Source organism: Rhipicephalus sanguineus, chromosome 2, assembly GCF_013339695.2.
Source record: "Rhipicephalus sanguineus isolate Rsan-2018 chromosome 2, BIME_Rsan_1.4, whole genome shotgun sequence".
Lineage (NCBI taxonomy): Eukaryota > Metazoa > Arthropoda > Arachnida > Ixodida > Ixodidae > Rhipicephalus > Rhipicephalus sanguineus.
The window spans coordinates 30720786-30742019 of record NC_051177.1 but is presented as its reverse complement, the minus strand read 5'-3'; the positions used below and the strand labels follow the sequence as shown (position 1 = coordinate 30742019).

General features: G+C 44.3%; 2 protein-coding genes across 4 annotated transcripts in view; one reads left to right on the top strand and one right to left on the bottom strand.

Annotated features, from left to right (window-relative positions):
• Positions 1-82: 82 nt before the first annotated feature.
• On the top strand, positions 83-16240 carry LOC119382640 (uncharacterized). Of its 2 annotated transcripts, none has more exons than XM_037650434.1 (10): positions 83-565; positions 1057-3150; positions 3678-3821; positions 6668-6849; positions 6997-7109; positions 8700-8823; positions 10300-10500; positions 11449-11516; positions 12354-12575; positions 13757-16240. In XM_037650434.1, exons 1-10 carry the CDS (start codon positions 313-315, stop codon positions 13797-13799), a joined length of 3444 nt encoding a protein of 1147 aa, XP_037506362.1. In that variant the 5' UTR covers positions 83-312; the 3' UTR covers positions 13800-16240. The 2 variants fall into 2 exon arrangements, with proteins under 2 accessions (XP_037506362.1, XP_037506361.1); XM_037650433.1 differs by having other exon boundaries at positions 1057-3594.
• LOC119382641 (vascular endothelial growth factor A) overlaps positions 14579-21234 on the bottom strand; it is a 25657-nt gene continuing 19001 nt past the window's right edge. For both annotated transcript variants that reach the window (XM_037650435.2, XM_037650436.2), the window contains exons 7-8: positions 17335-17525; positions 14579-14757 (exon numbers count right to left, since the gene is read on the bottom strand). In XM_037650435.2, the coding sequence (XP_037506363.1) occupies positions 14718-14757; positions 17335-17525 (231 nt within the window). In that variant the 3' untranslated portion in view covers positions 14579-14717. The remainder of the gene's footprint in view (positions 14758-17334; positions 17526-21234) is intronic.

Here is a 21234-nt window from a genome sequence, read left to right as displayed (position 1 = left end):
AAAAATTACATTCATACTTAAAAAACATCCATATATGTGATGTTTGTGCCACTTCACATTTTCACTTATCCGCCACACGAGTAGCAAGTGTCGACGGCAAGCCGGATCGGAGGGCACAAAGTCGGCCGTGTCCGTAAAATGACATGGAGTTTTTATTGGTTAACAGTGAAATTGCAGCGCAGCCGAGTGTCACCTCGTGTGGGAAAATGGTCAACGCGTCGTTCTACAGCAGTGTCATTGTGTTCTTCTCTGAGCAAAATTCTTACCTGAGGTATCTGCATACGTAACGTAACAAAGTGAACTGTTTCAGCCATGCCCCGCAAGAAGCGTGTCCTGCAACAACGATCTGCGGGCGATGGTGCGGCTAGCACTAGCGGCCTGTACAGACCGGATGAATTCCAACCGATCAGCCATGACATCCTGCCTGGTGGCATCATTCGTAACAATTTTGCCATTGGCGAAGATATCCATCCCGCGGAGTGCCTTCGCAACATTCAGGAGATGTTTGAAGGCAAGCTTGATGCTGATGTAATACACATGGTGCTCACCGAATGCGAGTTCAATGGTAAGAAACACTTTCCGTATCCGTGTTAATCATTCCGCGAATTCATTCACTTCAGTCAGTTTTATTTTGGAACCCTGTATGCATGTTGGGAATGCGTAATGTTAACATCGTCTTATCGGACACTGACATTGCTTGTCTTCATTGGAACACAAGGCATACCGATTCAGGGTCTCTATTGATAACGATTGTCAAGCGCGATTGCATGTCTGAAGGCTGGCACTGTCCGGCTCCGCGCTAATTCAAGCTACGTCTAACGACCGATTGTCGTTTTGGCGGGAAAAAACAAAGCTTAGCCAAGAGAGCTTAACTAAAGAAATGCTTCGGAGCGTTCTTTTAACGTGTCATGGCTTAGCGGAAAGTAGCCTTGGGCACATTTTTATCTAACATGATAAATACCTCGGTCATTGCTTTAGAGCTGTGATTGATTATATTTTTCATTCTTGCACACTGCTTGTTCGTGCACTGATAAGCAATCATAACTGTCATTTCAGTGAACAATGCCCTGGAAGCTCTCTTCACTCTGCTACCACAAGAGTCTGGTGCTAGCGCAGCAAGTGTCATCCATCCACTGCAGTCGAGCAACTTGTCTCCGTCTACCAGTAGTGAAAGTATTGGTGCTGGAGAGAACATTGTTACCTCTGAAGCAGAGGTTCACAAATCTAGTGAGGAGAGTGAGCATGAAGGCCCCCTGGGTGCTACTGCACATGCCGCGGCTAGTGCGTCATCGGACTTGGCACTCTATGTGAATGCTGCGCCTTTTGTTCCAAACATATGCCTGCCTGCCAGCACAGAAATTCGCTGCTCAGATGTGTCAGAAGAGCAAGATCCACTTCCTCCAGTTGCGTGGAGTCAGTTGGCAGGTTCTGGATGCCAGCTAGGCTTTAACATCACTCCATCTACTAGCCACAAGCCTAAAGTATTACCTGCTTCAAATAGGGAACTTCAGAAGATACACACCTTGTTGGACAGGGGTCAGAGTGTGCTGGTGCTGATGAGAGGCCTTCCAGGCAGTGGCAAGACATTTCTGGCTCAGAAGATATGTGGTCGTGGTGTAGTGTTGAGTGCAGACCACTTTTTTTGTCAAGGTGGCAAATATAACTTTGATAAGTCGAGGTTGTCAGAGGCACACGAGTGGAATAAGAGAAGGGCAAAGAAGTTTATTCAGGAAGGTCGCTCACCAATCATTATTGATAACACTAACGTGGAAATGTGGGAGATGATGCCTTATGTGGCATTGGCATTAAGAGCGAAATATCATGTGTGTGTTTTAGAGCCAGATACTCCCTGGAAGTTTGATGCTAGGCAGCTGACACAAAAGAATACGCATGGGGTTCCAAGACGTACTATAGACTCTATGTTGGAACGGTATGATCGTAATGTTACAGGAGAATCATTGTGTCAAAGCTTTGGCCTTTTCCCTAAAAGCCACGATTTATCAGTTTTGCCTACATACACGCCTTTAGAGATAACAGAAGCCAGTGTTAGCGAATCTTCTTCCAAGCCACATGATAAGATGCCATTAGAGCCATCGATTGAAGCACATGAAAATCCAAGCACATCATCATCTGAAAAAACTTCCACAACCGCCCCTGAAGAAACTATAAGCTTGGGAGATCTCATTGCTCTTGTTCAAAATGACAGTGAAGAGTCTGGAAGCAGGAGCCGTCAGAACTCGGACTCTTGGTCATCTGGTCATGACGGCAATGACTCAGAAGATGGGACAGAACGTGACGACGACTTTCTGTGGGCTTCTCGCAAAGCACTGTCATCACTCGCAGAGGCAAATGTGCCAGTGAATGAAGCCATACTTGAAGAGAGTGATGCCCCAGAACAAGAGACTAGCCACAGGCTCGAAACGGAATTAGAAGAAATAAAAGAAGAGCCAGAATCGTCTGATAAAGTGGTGGAAGCTGTAATAGAAGCTTGGCCTGATGTTATTGAAGAAAAGGAAGTTGTTGATGATGTGCCCAAGCCACCAAGAGATTCCCCTAGACACCATGGGGGTTCAGCAAGGGGTGATAATGCTCCCATAATTGAAAAACTTGCGGATTTCACTGCTCCATGGGAAGACTCTCCTGAAGGGGAAATGCAGGGTTCTCTCACGAAAACTCCAAGAGAGCAAAGGCCCCGGAGAGGTAAAGGAAGTCCCAAGACGACAAGTGAAAACAACGCGGACTCTAGTCCTCAGATAGAGTCCCCACACACTGTACCCAAGGTGGCCGAAACTTCAAAGCAGAAACGTTCTTCAGCTCGCGGTCCCATATTTGGGTTGGAGAAGGTTGTCCGTAGTAGCACCTGGACTTTTCCAGAGTTCAACGTCTTTGAGCCCACCCTGTTGGAAACTGAAGTGAAAAACAGCGCTCGTGTTTACAAAGATGTGTCGACCTCTGTAGACCCTGTGGATTTTGTTGTAGTAGGGAAAGTTCTGCTTGGCGAATCTGAAGAGCTACGTGTTGTGGAGGCCAGAGATCCTGCGGAGATGCTGGACGAGGAGCACATACACCTTGCTCCTGCTCATAAGCCAAATACGCTTACTCGGAGCACGGACACTGACGACCTTCCTACGGATGACCTAGATGATGAAGGTAAGCTGTTGCTGCTCCAGCAGTGCATGCCAGGCGTAAGACCTCCTGATTTGGAGGACATATTTCAGCACTGTCATGGCGATCATGTGTGGGCAGCTGATCTCTTGATGGACTCTAATGTTTCTTGTGACCTTCAACCACTCGTTATTAATGAAGACTGTGATGCGAAGGACGCCACTGGTGGTCCGAGCTCAACGAGTCAACAGCCAGAAGTGCATGCTTCGTCAGTAGTGCCTGCAGCAAACGAAGAAAAGCATGAATCGTCAGCTAGCACCATGCCTACTGTGAAAGAGCCTGCAGACAAAAGGCTGAAGAAAAGTTCATTAAAAGCTTTTCTACCAAAGCCAGAAAGTGTTGACAGGGAGTTCACGTTTCACCTTGACCACTCATTTGCATGTCAGCTTGTGGAAACGTTTGGTTCTGAAGGACTGCATGTATCCATGGGTAAGTGAGAGAATATTGCGTTTATTGCCTTGCCCACCTCTGCACAGCTGTCATCCAAAACTTTTTTTTTTTTTTTTGTCCAGATGCTTTCCGGAGTGTTGACCTAAACGTCACGGTCAGCAGCGAGATTGCCAGGCAGATACATCACCTTTGGATGCATACTCTAAAGCAGAGAATGTCAAAGGAAGAAGAAGAAATGCTGGAAATGGTTGCCGACTCTCATGAAAGTTAGTTCCAATATACATTGCCAGTCTTTGTCATACTAAATATATGGCCAAAAGTAAGACATATACTCATTTGATCTATAATATTGAGACTGCGATATCTTCACTCCCTTGAGAAAATGCAAGCTGTTGGGTCTTGTGAAGCTGTATTATATCATGCACTCACTAGACCTTTTCCAAGCACACGCGTGCCACCAACGGGCGTGCTAGCGCTCATGAGAAATGTGTGTGCGCCGCAGCAGCCTCCGTGACGAATAGGCAGGCCTCACGCTCTAGCTTTCTGAAAAGGGTAGCGCTTGGGAACACGGGCTAGAGGAAGGCACACGAGGAGGATGACAAGGGGGCAGAGACACACAGACGGAAGTGCTTCCGTCCGTGTGCCTTCCTCTAGTCCGTGTTCGCAAGCACTACCCTTTTCAGAATGCATTTACAACTCGTCCAAGAAACAGCCCTTTTAGCTTTCCGCTTGCGCCGTGCCAGCACTTTTCAGATAAAGCGAATTTGGCTAGGTGCAGCATATTACAGCGTAATTCAATCATGACTGTGTTTAGCTGCGACGGCCTCTGTGATTTACATCTGTCTAGCATTTCTGAGTACCATTGTTGGACCAGCTGAGCAGTTCTGAAGCGTGATTTTTTTTTTGTTCATTCGTTTGTTTTGGCGCCAGTATGACCCCACAGCACAATTTAGAAGATGCAATCGGTTTCCTAGATGAAGTCCAGGAGCGGTCCATGCAATTAGAGGATTCATTTGGAATCAGCGTCTACTGGCCTTGTCGATGAACTCAACGCGAGGTTCTGAGATTTAAAGATTACGATTGAGAATACAGTCAGCATTTAGTGAAATAATATACATTGATTAGGCAGCGTGCACGTCGCTTAGCCGCGCACATCATATATGCAAAAAACGAGAAGCATCCACCACCCTTCGTTGACACCAGCTGCAGGTGTTACATTTTACAAACACCCACCGGTTGTGTTTTCACATGTTGGCCCACAGGTGACCCTTCTGTAGGTATGCATAGTCGTGAGCAATATGAGATGGAACAGTGAAATTACTTTTTTAAAGGCCATAGCAGCTAAATGCAGTTGGCAAATGCAGAAGTGCTAATGACACTAAATGCTCATAGGGAAAGGTATATCTTGGGCAATTCAATACGTCATACTCATATCAGTAAATTACAAATAATCGTCAAATAAACACGAATAGACGCTTTTCTGTGCTGCATATTCGCCCCACTAATGGCGGCACCTGTCGTCTTTCATGTGGATATGAGGTCTATAGTTGCACGTGCTGGGGCTTGTCTGTTATGTGTGTTTATATCAAGAGAGCCGACTACATTTTCTGCATTATAGCGCAATCAAACTGTGCTTGAACATGCTGTTTGCAGTAAGTGACTAGCCGCCATTAGTTGGGCTATCTGCATCACAGGAAAGCAAGCTTTACAATTTTGAAAAGGGTCTATTTGTTGCTATATAACACCGAGTTTATGCATGAAATGTCAGTTTGTATTGCTCACGATAGTATGATCACAATAGTACAATTCATATTGCTCACGGTAGTATGGCTTGACGGTAGCGGCAGGCTATAACGCGCATGCTGCTTAACTGCTACACTCGATATACATCCGTTCGGTATTACCTACATTGACTGCATTAGTTCTCTCACATTTCATGCACAGAGGTACACACAGACGCGTTCTGATACGTGTAGTATTTCACGATGCAAGAATAGTCGTGAAGCGGTGATGTGCTCTTTTCCTTTCGTGCTCCCACGGAGCCAACGAGCAGCAGGCAACCGAACGGCCGGCACACACTTTTCCCGTAGTGCTCTGTGCGTCCGCAGGGCGCTCCGGGATTGCTTGAAAAAGGTCTATACTGGCAAATACACTGTAATCACTCTAATGTTGCTATCTTCTCATCTTCTATATCACCATAGGTCGCCAAAAAATGTGGAGCTCACTCGGACTCACTCATGAAATATAGTTTGCCCTTAGAGCTTACTCGGACTCACCGAAATTTTCCTCAACTGGACTTACTCGAACCCAGACTCACTGAAATTTTTCTCAGCCGGGCTCACTCAGACTCAAACTGACCAAAATATTACTCGCTCGGGCTCACTCAGACTCGCGGCTCTATCCAAGTCTGAGTGAGTCGACTCATGAGTCCGTTAGAGTATAATTGGCTTTTTTGACCATGGTGTCAATGCTCTTTAACACCAATATCTCGCAGATTTGGTGCTCTACTTGGTGCCTTTTGATCTCGAACCTTCAAATATGAGTTATCAGTGGTTGGAATCCAGTAAGGACATTTTTATTGACAGTGGTGACTCATACGAGATATTTTCATCAGGAACTTGCTGTGGAAGAGTTGGGGGGGGTCAACCTGCGCCCCCCTTTCTCCTACGTAACTCGTGCCTCTGATTAATAAATATTGAGCTGGCGTGTGAACGCTAGTACTTTGAAGTATGTGTGAGTTGGCGGGAGTATAAACGTGAGCTGACATAAGGCTGATAGTCATGCTGAAGTTGTATAGATAAAACCATAGGTCGGCAAAGAAGTGTGAAGCTCACTCAGGCTCATTCAAGAAATATATTTTGTGCTTACGGCTCACTCGGACTCAGACTCACTAAAATTTTTCTGATCCGGACTCACTCTCGGACTCAAGCTCATTAAAATATTACTTGCCGGGACTCACTCAGACTCACTGCTCAATCTGAGTCTGAGTGAGTCAACTCCTGTGTGAGTTTGCCGACCTTTATCTATCATTCCAGCTTTGTTTTTGTTTTCTGGCAGTGAAAGTGTGACTGCTTACATGTGCATATAACCTACTAGCTTGCCTTTTTTCCAGGCGAACTGCAAGATTTGCAAACAGGAGGCGAGTGTAGTTCGAAGGAAAGCACGCCTGAAATTGTCGGCATTCCACCTCCGGCTTTGCACAATGATCCACGCTGGAGCAAGGCACCGCATGAAATGAGCTTTCGTGAAATCATGGAAATGGAAGCAGCTTTGGAAGAAAAAAGAAAAGATTGGGTATGAAGGGCGATGGCGCCTTCTCTCACTGCTATGCTTATTGGCCCACTAGAATCTTGTTTCTAAGTGGCAGTGACGTTGTATTCTCCTCAGAACGACAGTTTGTCACTTTCGACTGTGAAATTGTTTTGTCTCTGTTATTTGTAGACCAAAAACAATACTTACATGGATATGGCAACCAAACTTAAGCTCAAGCAACTTTACGAGAAGTTCCCGGGTGTTGATAGACAAGCACTGGATGAAATCTTCGTTGCAAGCAAGTAAGTCTATTTCAGAAGACGTTGTAGTAAGTAAACCTTTTCCAGGCAGGAAACACCTTGGTAGATGCTGTCATATCGGCCATTTAAAGCTGGAAGCGACCGCTTCACCTATTTATGAAAGGTGTGACACATCCCTGTCACTTTTCCCGAAACGATTTCCAGTGCAACCACCGGGATATTATATTGTGCCAGCAAAAGCCAAGCTTTCTTTTTACAGGGTGTGTGTCAACGGATAAAATAATCACACGTGCACTGTGCATTGATAGCATCACATCCAAATTGTTTGAAAACACTTAAGCCTGCAACATGCTTGACTCCATATGTAATGCAAAAGCAGTGTAATATCTGTCAAGTCACTCTGCTTACCGGCACTCACCTGGTACACAGGGTGATCCACACTCAGTTGCTATGCTGCCATTGTTACCAGTCACTTGTCCCAACAGTGCCTTGCAGAACCAGGTAGAGCTTGCGCATGTGTTGGCACAGACTATTATTTTTGGCAGCAGAGGATTGGCTATTCAACTTCAACATAATGTGTCATCCAGTAGCATTTTGGGTGATATCATTTCAAACCACATGCAGGCAGTGATCTTGTTCTTTGAGTTGGGCATGTGATGCTCTGTATGGTGAGGGCCGCATGGCACATCTATTTCCAGCCTTCCTGGTAGATACTACTGGCTTTGCATAAAGATGGAGGTGTCATACGAGGACTTACTTGTTCTCAAAAAGTAGCACTCTGGCATAGCAAATGCTTTGTTGATTCACAAACATATGCTTCTGTGCACAGCAGAAACCTTTTGCTACACGTTTTCTAATGCGGCTGGAGTGGCCAGGGCCCCTCTCAAGTTGTTTCCTCCCATTGTGATCTGTTCGTTTCGCTCACATCAGTCTAGCCTGTCATAGAACAACGCATGAATTTCTGCACGTTATGAACTGCAAGTTACATTTCATTTGTGTGTCCTCTGCTGCAGCTAAATGGGTAGTATGCAAAAAAGGGAAACTATTGGTCACATGATGCAAAAATGTTCGGATTAATTATATGCGTATACTATAGCAGTTCTTTTACGGTTGGCATTTTTGTGCGCTGTGCTATTATTGCCTTAACATTCCACTTACCAGTTTTCTCTGGTAAACATATTGTTTATACATGAGCAAGGGAAGTCAAAGTTCAGACAGCATTGCACTTGTGCTCACAGTCCGTTACTAGTGCATAGTAGTGAATTACATAAACCCGCATTATCGGAGGCAAGTCATTAACAAACGTAATTACTGCTTTCTTTATTAATTGTCATGAAGAAGATTTTTTTTTTTAATATTTGTAGAAACATGAACACCAACTTGTATGGACTCTAACAAGCAAACAATTTTGAAAGGATATAAACTGATGATGAGAGGTGGTTTGTTGGTAATATTTATTTTGTGATAATAAATACAGAATGGTGCCATTCTTGTCTTTGCAGTGTTCTAATGACTTGGCAAGACTGACAACTGTTCAGTCTGATGGTATCTGAGGGCGAGACATTCGCACAAAAAAAATGTCGAGTGCAGTGTTGAATTTTTGTAAAGTTTCATTTCTTTCTTGTGTTGCAGTTACTCGTTGATCCAGTCTGTCCTGACTATCAACGAAACCCTGGGAGTAGCTCCTGAAGAAAATGATATGGAAAACATTGAAAAGCAGATTGTGGATCTTGTTGAAATGGAAAGCATGCAAGAGGTAACAGTGTACACACCCTTCTTTTTCCTGCATTGATATGACCTTGAGCCCATAGTGCTTTTTTAGCGTGAAACGACACCACAAGAAAGAAGACGGGGCAAAGCGCTTTGTCCAGTGTTCTTTCTTGTGGTGTCATTTCGCGCTATAAAAGCACTATGGATTCACACCAACTAGACCACCAACACATTGTGGTGACACTGAGTGTTTCTTTCATTGCTTTGAGCTACACTATTGCAAGCTCTTTTATTTTCTCTCAGAACAACTTTAAAATGAATGTTTCTAGCTTATAACTCGTTTGTTCTCAATGAAATTTTGCAGCAGGTTGCATTTTCAATTTTCATTGTTCGCTAATAACTGTTGGCGATTTTGTACGCCATGTTTGTCAAGAGAAAGCTGAACTGTCACATGCAAAACTTGTCTTTTGTTGAAGCCAGCCACAGGTGATGATTTAGAGACTAAAGTACTGTTGTTTATAAGAAGCCTGTGTCATTTTCACGAAACTTGAAGGTGATCACAGTTCCGAAAGGCAACGAAAGCGCTGTTGCGTTTTCTCAAGGATACCGAACTGATTCGCCGTTTGTGATGTCAAACGCAAAATTCATACATCAGCTGAAAGAGTGACGTTTCTCTCCTCCTCTCTAACTTTCCTTCCCCCTTCCCCAGTGCAGGGTAGCCTACAGGGCTCAGCCCTGGTTAACCTCCCCGCCTTTTATTCTTATTCTCTCTCGAAGAAGAAGAAGATGTTAGGCCACTGATATTTTCCTAGCTTAATTTTTCTGTCATATTCCGTGGCCAGTTTTAGCAAAAAGGTGTAGGAGAAAAATTATATACCATACTAACATGGTGGCGTGTTCAGTCGTTTCTGTCTGCTTTGACCAGAAAGTCTTGTTGGTGATAGTGTGCACATCTACATCTGCATAGCAATAGCTTGCAGACCAGTGGTGCAAAAAAAAAAATAATAATAATAATAGTAATAGTAAACAAATAATATTTTAAAGCCTGGGAATGCTGGCTGAAGTCAAATTGCACAGCCTATGTGCATAAGTATGACACCAGTGTTTTGAAGCAATTTGACATTGCAGAGCTGTGCTACAAGAAACATTTTTTTTTTCTTTCTCTTTTATTGCTGATGCTGTTGTTTTGAAACCTTCGCTTATGCCAGTACAGTATGCAGATTGAGGAGTTTTTTATTAGAGTTTTTGCGAAATACTGTCATGTATTTTCAGGAGATAAGAAATGTTGCATGATGGTCACGCATGCTGTGAAGCTTTACTTAAAGTGGTGTGGAATAAAGAGCTAGCTGGCTTGTTTAGTAATTGTCTGTAATGGAAATTATAGTCCAAGATGGACATAGGAGTCCTTTTGTAGTAGTAGTAGTATTTTGAATGTCAGGTAAATGTGGTTTGCATTGAAATGTGTGAGAAAACTAGTTGCACCTGACAAGCAGCCATTACACCATTTGGCAAACGAATGCAGAATGAAGCTGACGACAATGCATGGCAGCCTGTCGTCGAGGGCCATGAAGACATGTATGACAGGTTGCGATTGGTAGGGGACTACGATGTGATTCGTCGAGAGGCCACTGTCCACTACCACATGCGTCAAGAGTCATTCCGCAAGGCCAAGGACGCCTACCACCGGGGCATGAAGACAGTGGCCGCGTTCTACTCGCAACAGGTGATGATGCTCTTCGCATGGAAGCTCTAAATTATAAAGCTTTTTGTACGTGTCAGCACCAAGCATTGGGGTAAAGTCAAGTATCCATGTGACCGCACATTGCCATGATCTGCATTAGGTCCTTAAAACAAGTGCTGTAAAGGGCAAGCAATGCCATAGTGTCTGGTAATGGTGTAACACGCTGCAATGCAATATGCTCTATGAAGCTTTCTTATCCTTAGCACACCAAGCTTTCTTATTCCTTGGCACTGCATACTTCATCATGATTGCACCACTGCTCTATAAGTTCATGATTACTATTTGTTTTTGTTCTGTAGGGGTTGGGGGAGGGGGGGCATTGTTGTGTTACTCCCCAAAGAAAACAAGATTATGGCAACAAAGGGGTACGCTCAACACTAGAGGGGTGGACTAATATCTGCTGTTTTCTCAAGAGCATCACTTGAACCAGAAGTCGTGTGTTGAACACGCATTGAATTCGACAATACATTATATTCTTCCTGCTTGCCCTTGTGACTGATTCTTCTTGCTATTAAACCAAAATATATGTGCATAATAAATCATTTTTAGAAATTTGTGGGAACCAATTCCGTTTTAACGGAATTGGTTCCCACAACATATGGTAAATTGTTGATCATGGAGAGAGGCCTTCGTCCTGCAGTGGACATAAATATTGCTGCCGATGATGACTAAACATATTCAGCCACTAGTCTGTATGCAGTATATAATGCCTCATTGGCACATCCGCTAGAGCTTGCATCGTTTCCATCCATCACAATGTGTTGTGCGTTGTTACAGTTTCAAAATCTGAGAAGTTGTTCGTTTTAACAGCTGAAGGCTTTGGGGGTGGCAAGGCTGCATGACTGGCCACTATATTTTATGTTAGAAATAGCCTAGTTATCTGTTTCACTTTGCCATATGTGCCCATTGCATCTGCTGTCGTTGTCATAGGGTCGAGCATATGCAGAAAAGATGAGAGAAGCAAATGAACGAGCGTCATGGAAATTGCTGCAGCTTAGGTAAGTGCATGTTCAGAAGTGCTGTAATTATTTCCACCAATATAATCTTATTTGCCACTCCTCTGTCAGTGAAATTGATTGATTGCTTGATTTCTTTTGTTTGTCTTTCTTTCATAATTAGTTGCAGTGTATGTAGGATTACTTGTGTGGCCATTCTCCTTGCATTCAGCCAACTTGGTTGAACAGTGTATGCTCAGAGGGTCTGTACTAATTTTCTGTTATATTATTGTTGGGGTTTAGCATCCCAAAACCATGATATGATTATGAGGGTCGCCCTAGTGGAGGGCTTCGGAAATTTCGACCGCCTGGGGTTCTTTAATGTGCACCTAAATCTAAGTACACGGGCCTCAAGCATTTTCGCCTCCATCAAAAATGCAGCCACCGCAACCAGGATTCGATCCTGCGACTTTCGGGTCAGCAATCGAGCACTATAACCACTCGACCACCGTGGTGATTGTGATTAGTCTTTTGTGTTGCTATAGCATAAATTTACCCGAAAGCAACTTCATTTGGGACAGATTCAGCCAGGTTAGTCACATCTAGCAGCTTGCAATCATCATTTACCATTGCTTTGGACTGCATTCATAGCTTACTTACTAACTTCTGAACTATTGTTAAAGATGTGAATGATTGAAACTGCCAGGAATAGCTGTCATTTTCAGATTAAATTTTCTGGCAAAATATTTTCTTTCTTTTTTTTTTTAAGTTTGTCGCAGCAACTCTTTCTAGTATCAAGGTGGTTTTGAGTTGGCCATGTGGATATTTTTGGTGTGAGAAAGTCTTGATTCAGAGAGCTTTGACTTCACCCTTTTGACAGTGTTGTTTATGTTTTCCAAGGAATGCTCAGTCTGATGACAATACCCTAGACCTGCATGGTCTGCACGTGCAAGAGGCCATTCAGGTGCTCAAGAATTACGTGAAGCTCAAGAAGCGCGAATCATGGTGTCTGCAGAAGAAGCAAACACTGAGGGTAATCACAGGCAGGGGCGCACACAGTGCACTGAACATACCCAAGGTCAAGTTTGCTGTCGAGGGCTATCTTCTGAGCAGTCAGCTCAAGTGAGTGGCCATGTTTGTGTACTAATTACATGCATTTGAGCAATCTTGCACTTCATATTGAAGAGTAACAGTGTGATTGATTGACTTGCTTGATTCCTGAATGAGTACAGGGCATAGTTACATTTGAGCAAGCTTGCACTTTATAACGGGTCTCCTAAAAGGGTTCTGACATGATAATTTTCGGTTGTCGTTTTCTTGCGTTAAATGAAAGGCCAAGCCCTCAGGAGCCTAGAAAATATACTATACTCGCGGACAACTTTTCTTGGCAATGAAGGAAAGGCTACGGGGGCGGAGCTACTGCACATGTACTGCTCCGCGAAGTAGTCCGGTCGGCGCGCGTTTCGAATTTAGTTTGGTTTGTGAACCTTCCGTACCTCCTGTGACGGCCATTTGATTATTGGAGCGGCTGTCACAGACTTACACAGCCATTTGTTAGTGAAATTTGTCACAAGCTCCCTCGGCGAGTTGTTGGAAAAGCTGGAGGGTGACGAGTGCTCACCTGAAGATGAAGACGCCATTTTGACTGTTAGGTGCACGTAAAAGGTGCGATGTTTTCACAGGTGCAAAAACGCTAAATGACACTGCATAAAGCAAAACAAATATAAATATCTCCGTGGTGCGTGCTGACCCTCTTTTCAAACAGCGTCCCGTAGAAAATAAAGTAATGTTGTCTTTTTTTTATTCTCAGGCCGAAAACACGGACACAATTGTGGGACTATAATCTTCTGCGGTAGCACATGCGCAGTTCGGCTCTCTAGCCTTCCCTTCATTGCCAAGAAAAGTTGTCCGCGAGTATAGTGAGCATGAGTGCGTCCTGAAAAATTAATGCCAACATGTCTTTAAATTTCCGCTCATACTGTACCCTGGCTTTTCAATCGTCTGCGATAATTAGCACTTTGGAAAGGGCTGTTCATTTGCTGGCACGTGTGCTGCTTGGTTATATCCAGCTGCTTGTCCATACTTTTTGCTGTTAAATGCTAGGTGATTTGCTTATTCATAATATTTTTTTAGGCTAGGGATAAGCGAGGCATAATTTCACAGGAGAGCTTTAGTACAATGCCACTATCAGCATGTAACTGAGGTAGTATCTTCATTTCATGGGCCTGCTATAATGATATTTGACTGTTTAGCACTTTCAGTTTGTGTGCAGTCTTATTGATGATCTCCCTCTTGTCTTTCAGCTACAAGGAGGTTCAAGCTGGGATGTTTCATGTCATGCTGTAGGAAAAAATTTGTACGACCTGACCCTTTTCGAACTCCTGCAATGCACAAAGCTGCTTTTCTATTCTAAAGGACCTTTTTATTGTGATCACCGTTGCGGCAAAAGCACGAAATTAAGTTTAAGTTGATTAATTCGAGAGAAAATCTTTTTGTATTACTAAGGAAGAGCCTTTCGACATTACACTTGTTTTGCTCAATTATCTAGATGTAGCGTAATGAAATTCTTCTACATTATTATTGGCAGGAACTTCTTTTTTTTTTTGCTGCTGTTGAAACCCAATTTATATTCAGAATTTGTACTGCACAACTCATATTATCCATGTGTGCCCACCCTTCACTTTGCACCTGCCCATACTTTCTTTGTGTATGTGTTTTTCTGTCATAATGGATTAATGTGATGTACTTAGCGCCTACTCATGGCACCTGTATGGTTGTGTGTGAGGTAATTTGTTGGTTTAGGTCGTTCACATTAGCACTGTTTGTTGTGGTAGCTGGGCTTTTCGTCGCTGGATGCATAAGTTGTGGAGGGATTGTGAAAGGTCAGACCTTTCTTCAACTTAGGTTGACGAGAGCTCGCTTGTGGGTGCTCATGCAAAGGCAGGAGGGCGCGCATTTCATAAAACGCTGATCTCACCACCTTGTACAAGATGTAAATAAGCTTTTACACACCCACTGTTTGTGAATGTTGAGAGCATTGTTTTTATTACGGCAGGTGCGAACTCGTACGACGTGTATGGCCCTATCGAAATTGCTGTATCTGTTGGTTGTGTCACTATAGTTAAGCAGGAAAAAAAAAGGATGGTGTTGACCAATGCGTGAGGTTATGAATGTGAAATACCGTGTGCAAACGCACATTTGTGGAGCAGTGACAAAGGCAGTGTTCATCTTGATAAGCACCAGAAAGGCGTGGTCTGAAGTCATTCAGGTCATCACTGCCACGTTGTAGAGATCTTTTACACATCTGAAAGTTGAAAATATAAATATATATGTATTACTACAAATCTTTTTTGTACATAGTAGCAGCTCGTAGTTATAGGAGACCACATCCTTTATGTGTGATCTATGTCGTCATACTAGAGTGCTCATACAAGTAAAAGACTTAGTATTATGTATATATTTTGCTAGCCTCGAGTATTTTGTGCTATAAAATTATAATTTGAAATACGTGCGGTTGTGCTTACGGCTTTTACACAACAGTAAGCTCACCTGGATATTAACTTACGTCAATATTTGTACATTCTTCATGGTTATCACTGCGAAACTGAAATTTCCAGATGTGCATTATACAATATGCAGCTACCATTGTCACGTTGGGCTTTCCATGGCAAATTGTGGAATACTGGAGAGTCTGAAGTCAGGAATGAAATTCTGCAAATTAATAATTTAAGGAGATACCTTGTTCTAACTTGACACACACACCAAAAAAGAGCTTCCATTCATAAACCTGTATCTCTGGTAAGCTGAGAGAAGCAGAAATGAACATCATGTCGATATCGTCATTGAAATCTTGCTGTGACTAAAAAGTTCGGAAAAGCTGTCGAGTTGGTATAAGTTAACGGCTGCAACAGCTCTACTTGACACAGACTAAGGAAAAAAACTGTGTTGTTCCACGCTCTTTTATTAGTCCATGTCAAGCTGCACTGTTCTGCCACAAACTCACATAACTATCACTACATTAACAACTAGATTAAGTCAGACGTAAACACTGTGCCTCTCACTAGTTCATCATGTTATCTTTCATAACATCGCACAAGCACCAAGCTCAGGCAGGGCTAGCAGTCATACCTCGTAAGCTGTCTTTTTTGTTGTGTTTTGTTTTTCTTTTTTAATGTTACGAAATATTAATTGAAGAATATGTTTAACCCCTTGATGTGTGTAATGTGTTGGTGGTAAATGTAGAAAGAAAATGATTGTGTGTATGTCGTAAGAACTACTGGTATCAAGGATATTTTTTGTGCACATGATTCTTGGTGTTAAGCTGAAATGAACTTTTAAAGTATATGAGGAGGACTTCCCTTTTTTTTTCTGTGCACATCGTTCGTTGAGACACTGTGAACTCATACTACGGACTTTAGTTCTGATTGTTCTATTTACCGCTTTTGCGGGGAGGATGCTCTGAGCAAGTGCACCTTGTTGGGTGTTTTTGTAACCCATATGTTCTGAATGATATGTGTCTTGCAATGTTTCTTGTTGCATACAAATCTTGTTTGGGAAAACTTCATGCTTTCTAAATGCACAAGCATGCTGGCAGGCCTTCTTAAAAACCACTTGTTGTCATCTGTTTACTGTAAATATCGCTTTTAGATGTTTTAATGGAGACATGTTTTTACCTATTGGATGTCATGGGAAATTATCTTACTTGTGTAATTCGTTTTTTAGTCATTGTTTCAAGAGTGGTAAGACCAGACAGCATTTTTACAATAAATGTTTGTATTAAAAAACTGCGATGTTTCCTGTCTTGCATCGCTACTTGACTGGGCTTTCTTGCATTCTCAGCCCATTAGCAACTTGTTTCCACCAATTCAATTAGTCAACTAAACTGCGTTATTGACTGTTTTAAGATAGACCTCTTACTGCAGCCATTGCATGCTCGTCATGATGTAGCTCTACTATCACTATTTCGTAAGTACGTCCACAACACCAGTGCCGCACCTTGAAATTCGTCATTACAGATGATTGTCCATGTAAAGTCCGAGGGTGATGTTATTGCTTTTGGGCTTTATATGGTGCCTTAGGGCAACGGTAATTTCAAAAATGAGCCTGGAGGGTTCATGTAGTTGCTTGCTTTTGATAAAAATTGCACGGCAGTGGTATGATGTCACGTCCAACGTTTCTGCTCAGGCCATGTGACCCTGAGCTGTTGAGGTGTAAATGGGCTCTCCCCATTCCTAATGGGGTATGATGTTCGATGTCACTTTCGACTACCGTATTGCCACACATGCTCCTTTCTTTCTATGTTTTCTGTTACCGACCCATTGTGCACTTGTAGCTGCTGCCTTGCGCAAACCGCGCCAGAATGTCTGGGAACATTCGAAATTATTTTAGGATCATCTGTTAGGCTTGAGCGCACAAGCGCGAACAGCTGAGTTTATTCTCGAACTAACCAGCCACCAGCGATAAGGCTTGAATGTTCGATGCCGCATATATAAATGCCGACGCGCCTCGCCGTGGTTCAGATTATCGACGGTTGACGCTCTGCTTGCCGCTATCAGTCTACAGTGTGTAGTGCTTGTAGTTGACTTTCCGTTTCCCAGCCACAAGTTCGGCCAAATAAAGAGTTTCATCTTGGACACGCCGACTGCTTCCTTCGTCAACGTCACGACCCCGTGACAGTATTTATTTGCATACTACCAGCACTCGCTAGCATTGGCTATTGATGGCTAAATGATTGCTAATGTTCTCTGTCCACTGTTATAATACTGTCTTAATTCAAATTCAATACACTGATTTTGTTTACCATATTCTTCCCTCGAAACCCTGTGTTTAACAAAGAAAGTGTTTCCTCTGAGGCACCCAAGCACAATAACGGTAAACCCACCTGCATAGCGCTCGGTCGAAGCGCATGCCCGTCGAGCATTCAGTGTCTGCGCGTCGGCAGACACAGGCGCAGCGCCTCGCGTCCCAGATGTGTGCACCGCTGCAATGGTTCGCCATCCAGGCATTGGTGCACACGCATTGGCACTGGTCCTCCCGGTAAGTCTGGCCCCGGCTGCAGTGGTGGGGACGCACCTGCAGCCGATACGTCGATCACTGATCAGGAAACGAAGCTTTTGTTCATCGTGTATATAGGTCATCCTTCAAAACAGATATCACGGGCACAAGGAATTATTGTATATAAAAGTGAACGAAAACTGTGGTTGCGCTGATATCAGTTCAACAGCATGTATACGTTTATAATGAATATCGTAGTATAATGAAGTAAACAAAAATTGTAGTTACTGCGATATCAGTTCAACAGCAGATGTATGTTTATAATGAATATCGTATATAACGAAGCTGCCTTTGTGTTGGACGTGAGACTTTGTTTTAACGAAGTTAGACGTTTATAGGCTAATGTAAATGTATTAGCCATCATTATGATTTTGCAAAATGGTTCTGCAGAGCCTTAAAGGGGTCGTGAAGCACCCCTTGGGCTGATTGAAAAAACACATCCTGCGGAAAGCTGACACGGCTATGAACTGCTCTGCCAAATATTACAGTCGTGCGCGCCGCGTAATGGCCACAAGCGGAGCGCGAAGTTGCCGTTTCCCCAGGCACCCTCTTTTCAAACAGAGGCCGGTTCTCACTCTCGTCGGTGGGCGGGGCGTCTGTCCGCTGTACGTCGCAAGAGACATAGCATGCTTATTGGCCGATAGCCGACGTAAATCGAGAGCGGCGTTCGGATCAGATGCGCTTCTTGCCGCGGGGTGCCGCCACTTGCCGGCGCCGCACTCCTCAGTACACGGTAGCCGCACTCGCGCAAGCGAATCACAGCGGGAGAGCGATCGTGTTTCATGACGCGCGCTGGCGTAACTTCTTTCCCCCATGCCATCCCTCCCTGTCTAGCTTCCAGTGCGCTCGCCGGCACGAGAAAAGAGAGAAAGCGCTGGGAGCGTGCGCCAAACCCCCGTAACTCCGCTGATTCTTGACGGATTCGAGAAATTTTTGCGGCAATCGATTCGGGAGGCAGTACACTCCGATACTGAGGCCATTAGATCATTACTTGGAAAAGTGGTTCATGACCCCTTTAAAGGTTAGTGAAAAGGAAAATTTGTCGCCCGCCCAGTTCTAGGACGAAGCTACAGAGGAAAACCATACGTGTCAGCAGGTGGTGTGATGTGCTCGTTCTTGTGACTTTCAAGTGCCTGGATGGAATACAAATTCTATTCAGTCTTCCCATCAGTGTCTTTTGACAAGTTCTGGCCAGTTGTGAGTCCCTTTAGACTGAGCTAGATGCACAGAGTATGCATGTTCATCGTTTTCTATTTGCCCACATGTGTAATCATGATATGTGTTGCTTTAAATAGCTTCCACCGATGTGAGAGAAAACATTTTATTGTCGCAGTGTTCATATTAACGCGGCGGCACAATCGTAGGGACCTCTAGACGAGGGCTTCGTCCCGCTACTGACCTCCATTTGAATCTCCCGCGCCAAATCGTACGAGTTGACGTGTTGACCACGTGACCTTCCTCTATGCTGCTTTCTGAAATTGGTGCTGACGTAAGATGAGAGCTACTGTAATTTGCTAACGCCACTGCGATTTTCCACGTTCGTAATTTTCCTTGTCTTAAAATGGGCACTAGAGAGATGAATGGCTTCTCTCATCTAAGAATATTATTGCCGCGAGAAGACGTTTACCCAGCGAGAAAACTCGGAAAAATTCAGCCAGCTCCACTTCGCGAGCACTGTCGAAACAGCGAAGTTCATGCCCGTCATTGATCAGGCTATATAGTACTTCTACATTTTTCAAGTCTTCCCATCGCTGGCTCTTAGCTTCGGCCGCCACCATACTTGCGCGAACATCGCGGTTGGCTCGGCGACGACATGCCCGTTCTGGCGTCAGCTCTCGCTGACGCTCACGTCGGGCGGCCTCTTCATCGGGAGAACGAGAAGTGTTCGCCATTCTGAAAGCGCACACTCCTGAATACTGACACTGACACGCTATTTTACACTCCACCAGGGCTTAAAATCAGGGGGGGGGGGGCACCCTCCATTTTTTAAGGAGGGGCCCGGCCCCCCCTCGGCAGTCCGACGGTGGCACTGCGGCACCCATTTCACAAGTGCTGGATCGAGTTGAATTTTTTTACAGTAGTGCTTTGTGCGGGTAAATTATACTCTGCAATTTTCCGAATAATGATTTAATCGCGACTGTTTGGTTGACGGGGTGTCAGCAAAACAGAAGAAAACAGGTAACGTCACGGGCAACGCCTCCAGAAACCACGGGTCACCACACTGTTCGACAGAGCGTCTTGGCACAGCATACTGTTTCACGAGTGAAGTTACCTGCTCGTGAATCAGTAATGGTTCACCTTGGTCTGTTTAGTTTGCCACTCAATTTTCATTCTTTTAGTTGTGCGTCACTGTAATTGCAAAGACGCATGTATTTTGCCTACTCTATTAGGCAAGTGGTAGTGAAAATCAAAAGTCACAGTTTCGCCTCAAGAGCGAAGCAATGACTGCGATAGCAAGGAATATGTCACAGCAAGCAAAGGACGCAGGAAAAGAAAACACACAAGGCGAGTGCGAACTAACAACTGTCACAGCTCGACACTTGCAGTGCGCTGCTCAAGCACAAAGAAGGAAGCACGAAACAAAACCGCACAGGTATACACATGGCGAGCGCAAACTGTCACATTTGTTACTTCAACTAGCCCCTACTTTGGCTCTTCTAGCTATCAGATCACTCCTTTCGCAAACGCGGCCGCTGCAGCGAGCAATGTGCTGTGACAGTACAAGACGTACAAAACTCGCCCTCAAGAGATAATCGCACGAGCGCGTTCGAACACGCCCTGTATGTCAAAGTACAAGTCGAGGGCGCACGTCCCAACTCCGGCGAAACACCAGACAGTTTATATATAATTGGAGAGTACCCAAGAAATTTGCAAGTCGCCAGGACGCATGCGCAGAATGCAAGCCACCCTCGGACTCTTGCGCTCGCGTTGTCTCAAGACACTGCAGCGCCAAGCTTCATTTGGGCGGCAAACAAAACCGCAGAGCGCGCGACCTCAAGAGAAGAAAATAAAGGCGGCGCTTGGCAGCGGCACGTGAAGCCACGGCTGGCGTTCCCTGCGGGCGTCGATTTTGGTCACCTCTAGTTAGTACATATTCCTGAGGCTAAATTACAGCGCAAACGCACCTCTTTGTCCTTCTTAGTCCTTCTTTACTTCTTTGTCCCTGCACCCATATGAATATGATTTCATGTCTTCACGTATGTAATGCACTATCATCCTTGTTACACGTTTTGCTTTAGAGCTATTGTTGTGTGCGCATGTGCGGTAATTTTGCCTTGGGCTTATATATGAATTGGCGTATGAAAGAATAAAGCAGTTATTAGTCGGCGCTTGTGTCGTACGTTTCTTTTCTTCGTGGGTGTCTTGTGCGTTTGTGCCCTCCTTGGTTTGTGCTGTCATTTTAGCCTGATGATTCTGGTCGCAGTGTTACATATATACTTGATTCTGGTTCAGCCGTATCGTTTCTTCCCTCCTGTGGCATAGTCTACTAGAGCCAAAGCGTTTCCACTAGCCCGCGCCACCACGAGCCACGGGACTCTCTTCTTTTTCGATGGCCGACTGGCCATGAGTGGCGTGGCGCTACAAACCCAAAATAGAAAACTAGCGTGGGTCGCCAGCGATATACGGCGCAAACGTAGCGCGGGCAACGATGCAGCATGGCTCGCGTCACGCATAATTTTAATGGACAGATTTAGTTGAGCGTCCGCAACAGCTTTACGGACGCAGC

Bases quoted from the DNA above. Each gene is read 5' to 3' on its own strand.
- LOC119382640 (XM_037650433.1), top strand. From the start codon at position 313: ATGCCCCGCAAGAAGCGTGTCCTGCAACAACGATCTGCGGGCGATGGT. The intron at 6,850-6,996 runs GTATGAAGGGCG...TGTTATTTGTAG, and splicing joins AAGAAAAAAGAAAAGATTGG to ACCAAAAACAATACTTACAT. The intron at 12,576-13,756 runs GTGAGTGGCCAT...CTTGTCTTTCAG, and splicing joins CTTCTGAGCAGTCAGCTCAA to CTACAAGGAGGTTCAAGCTG.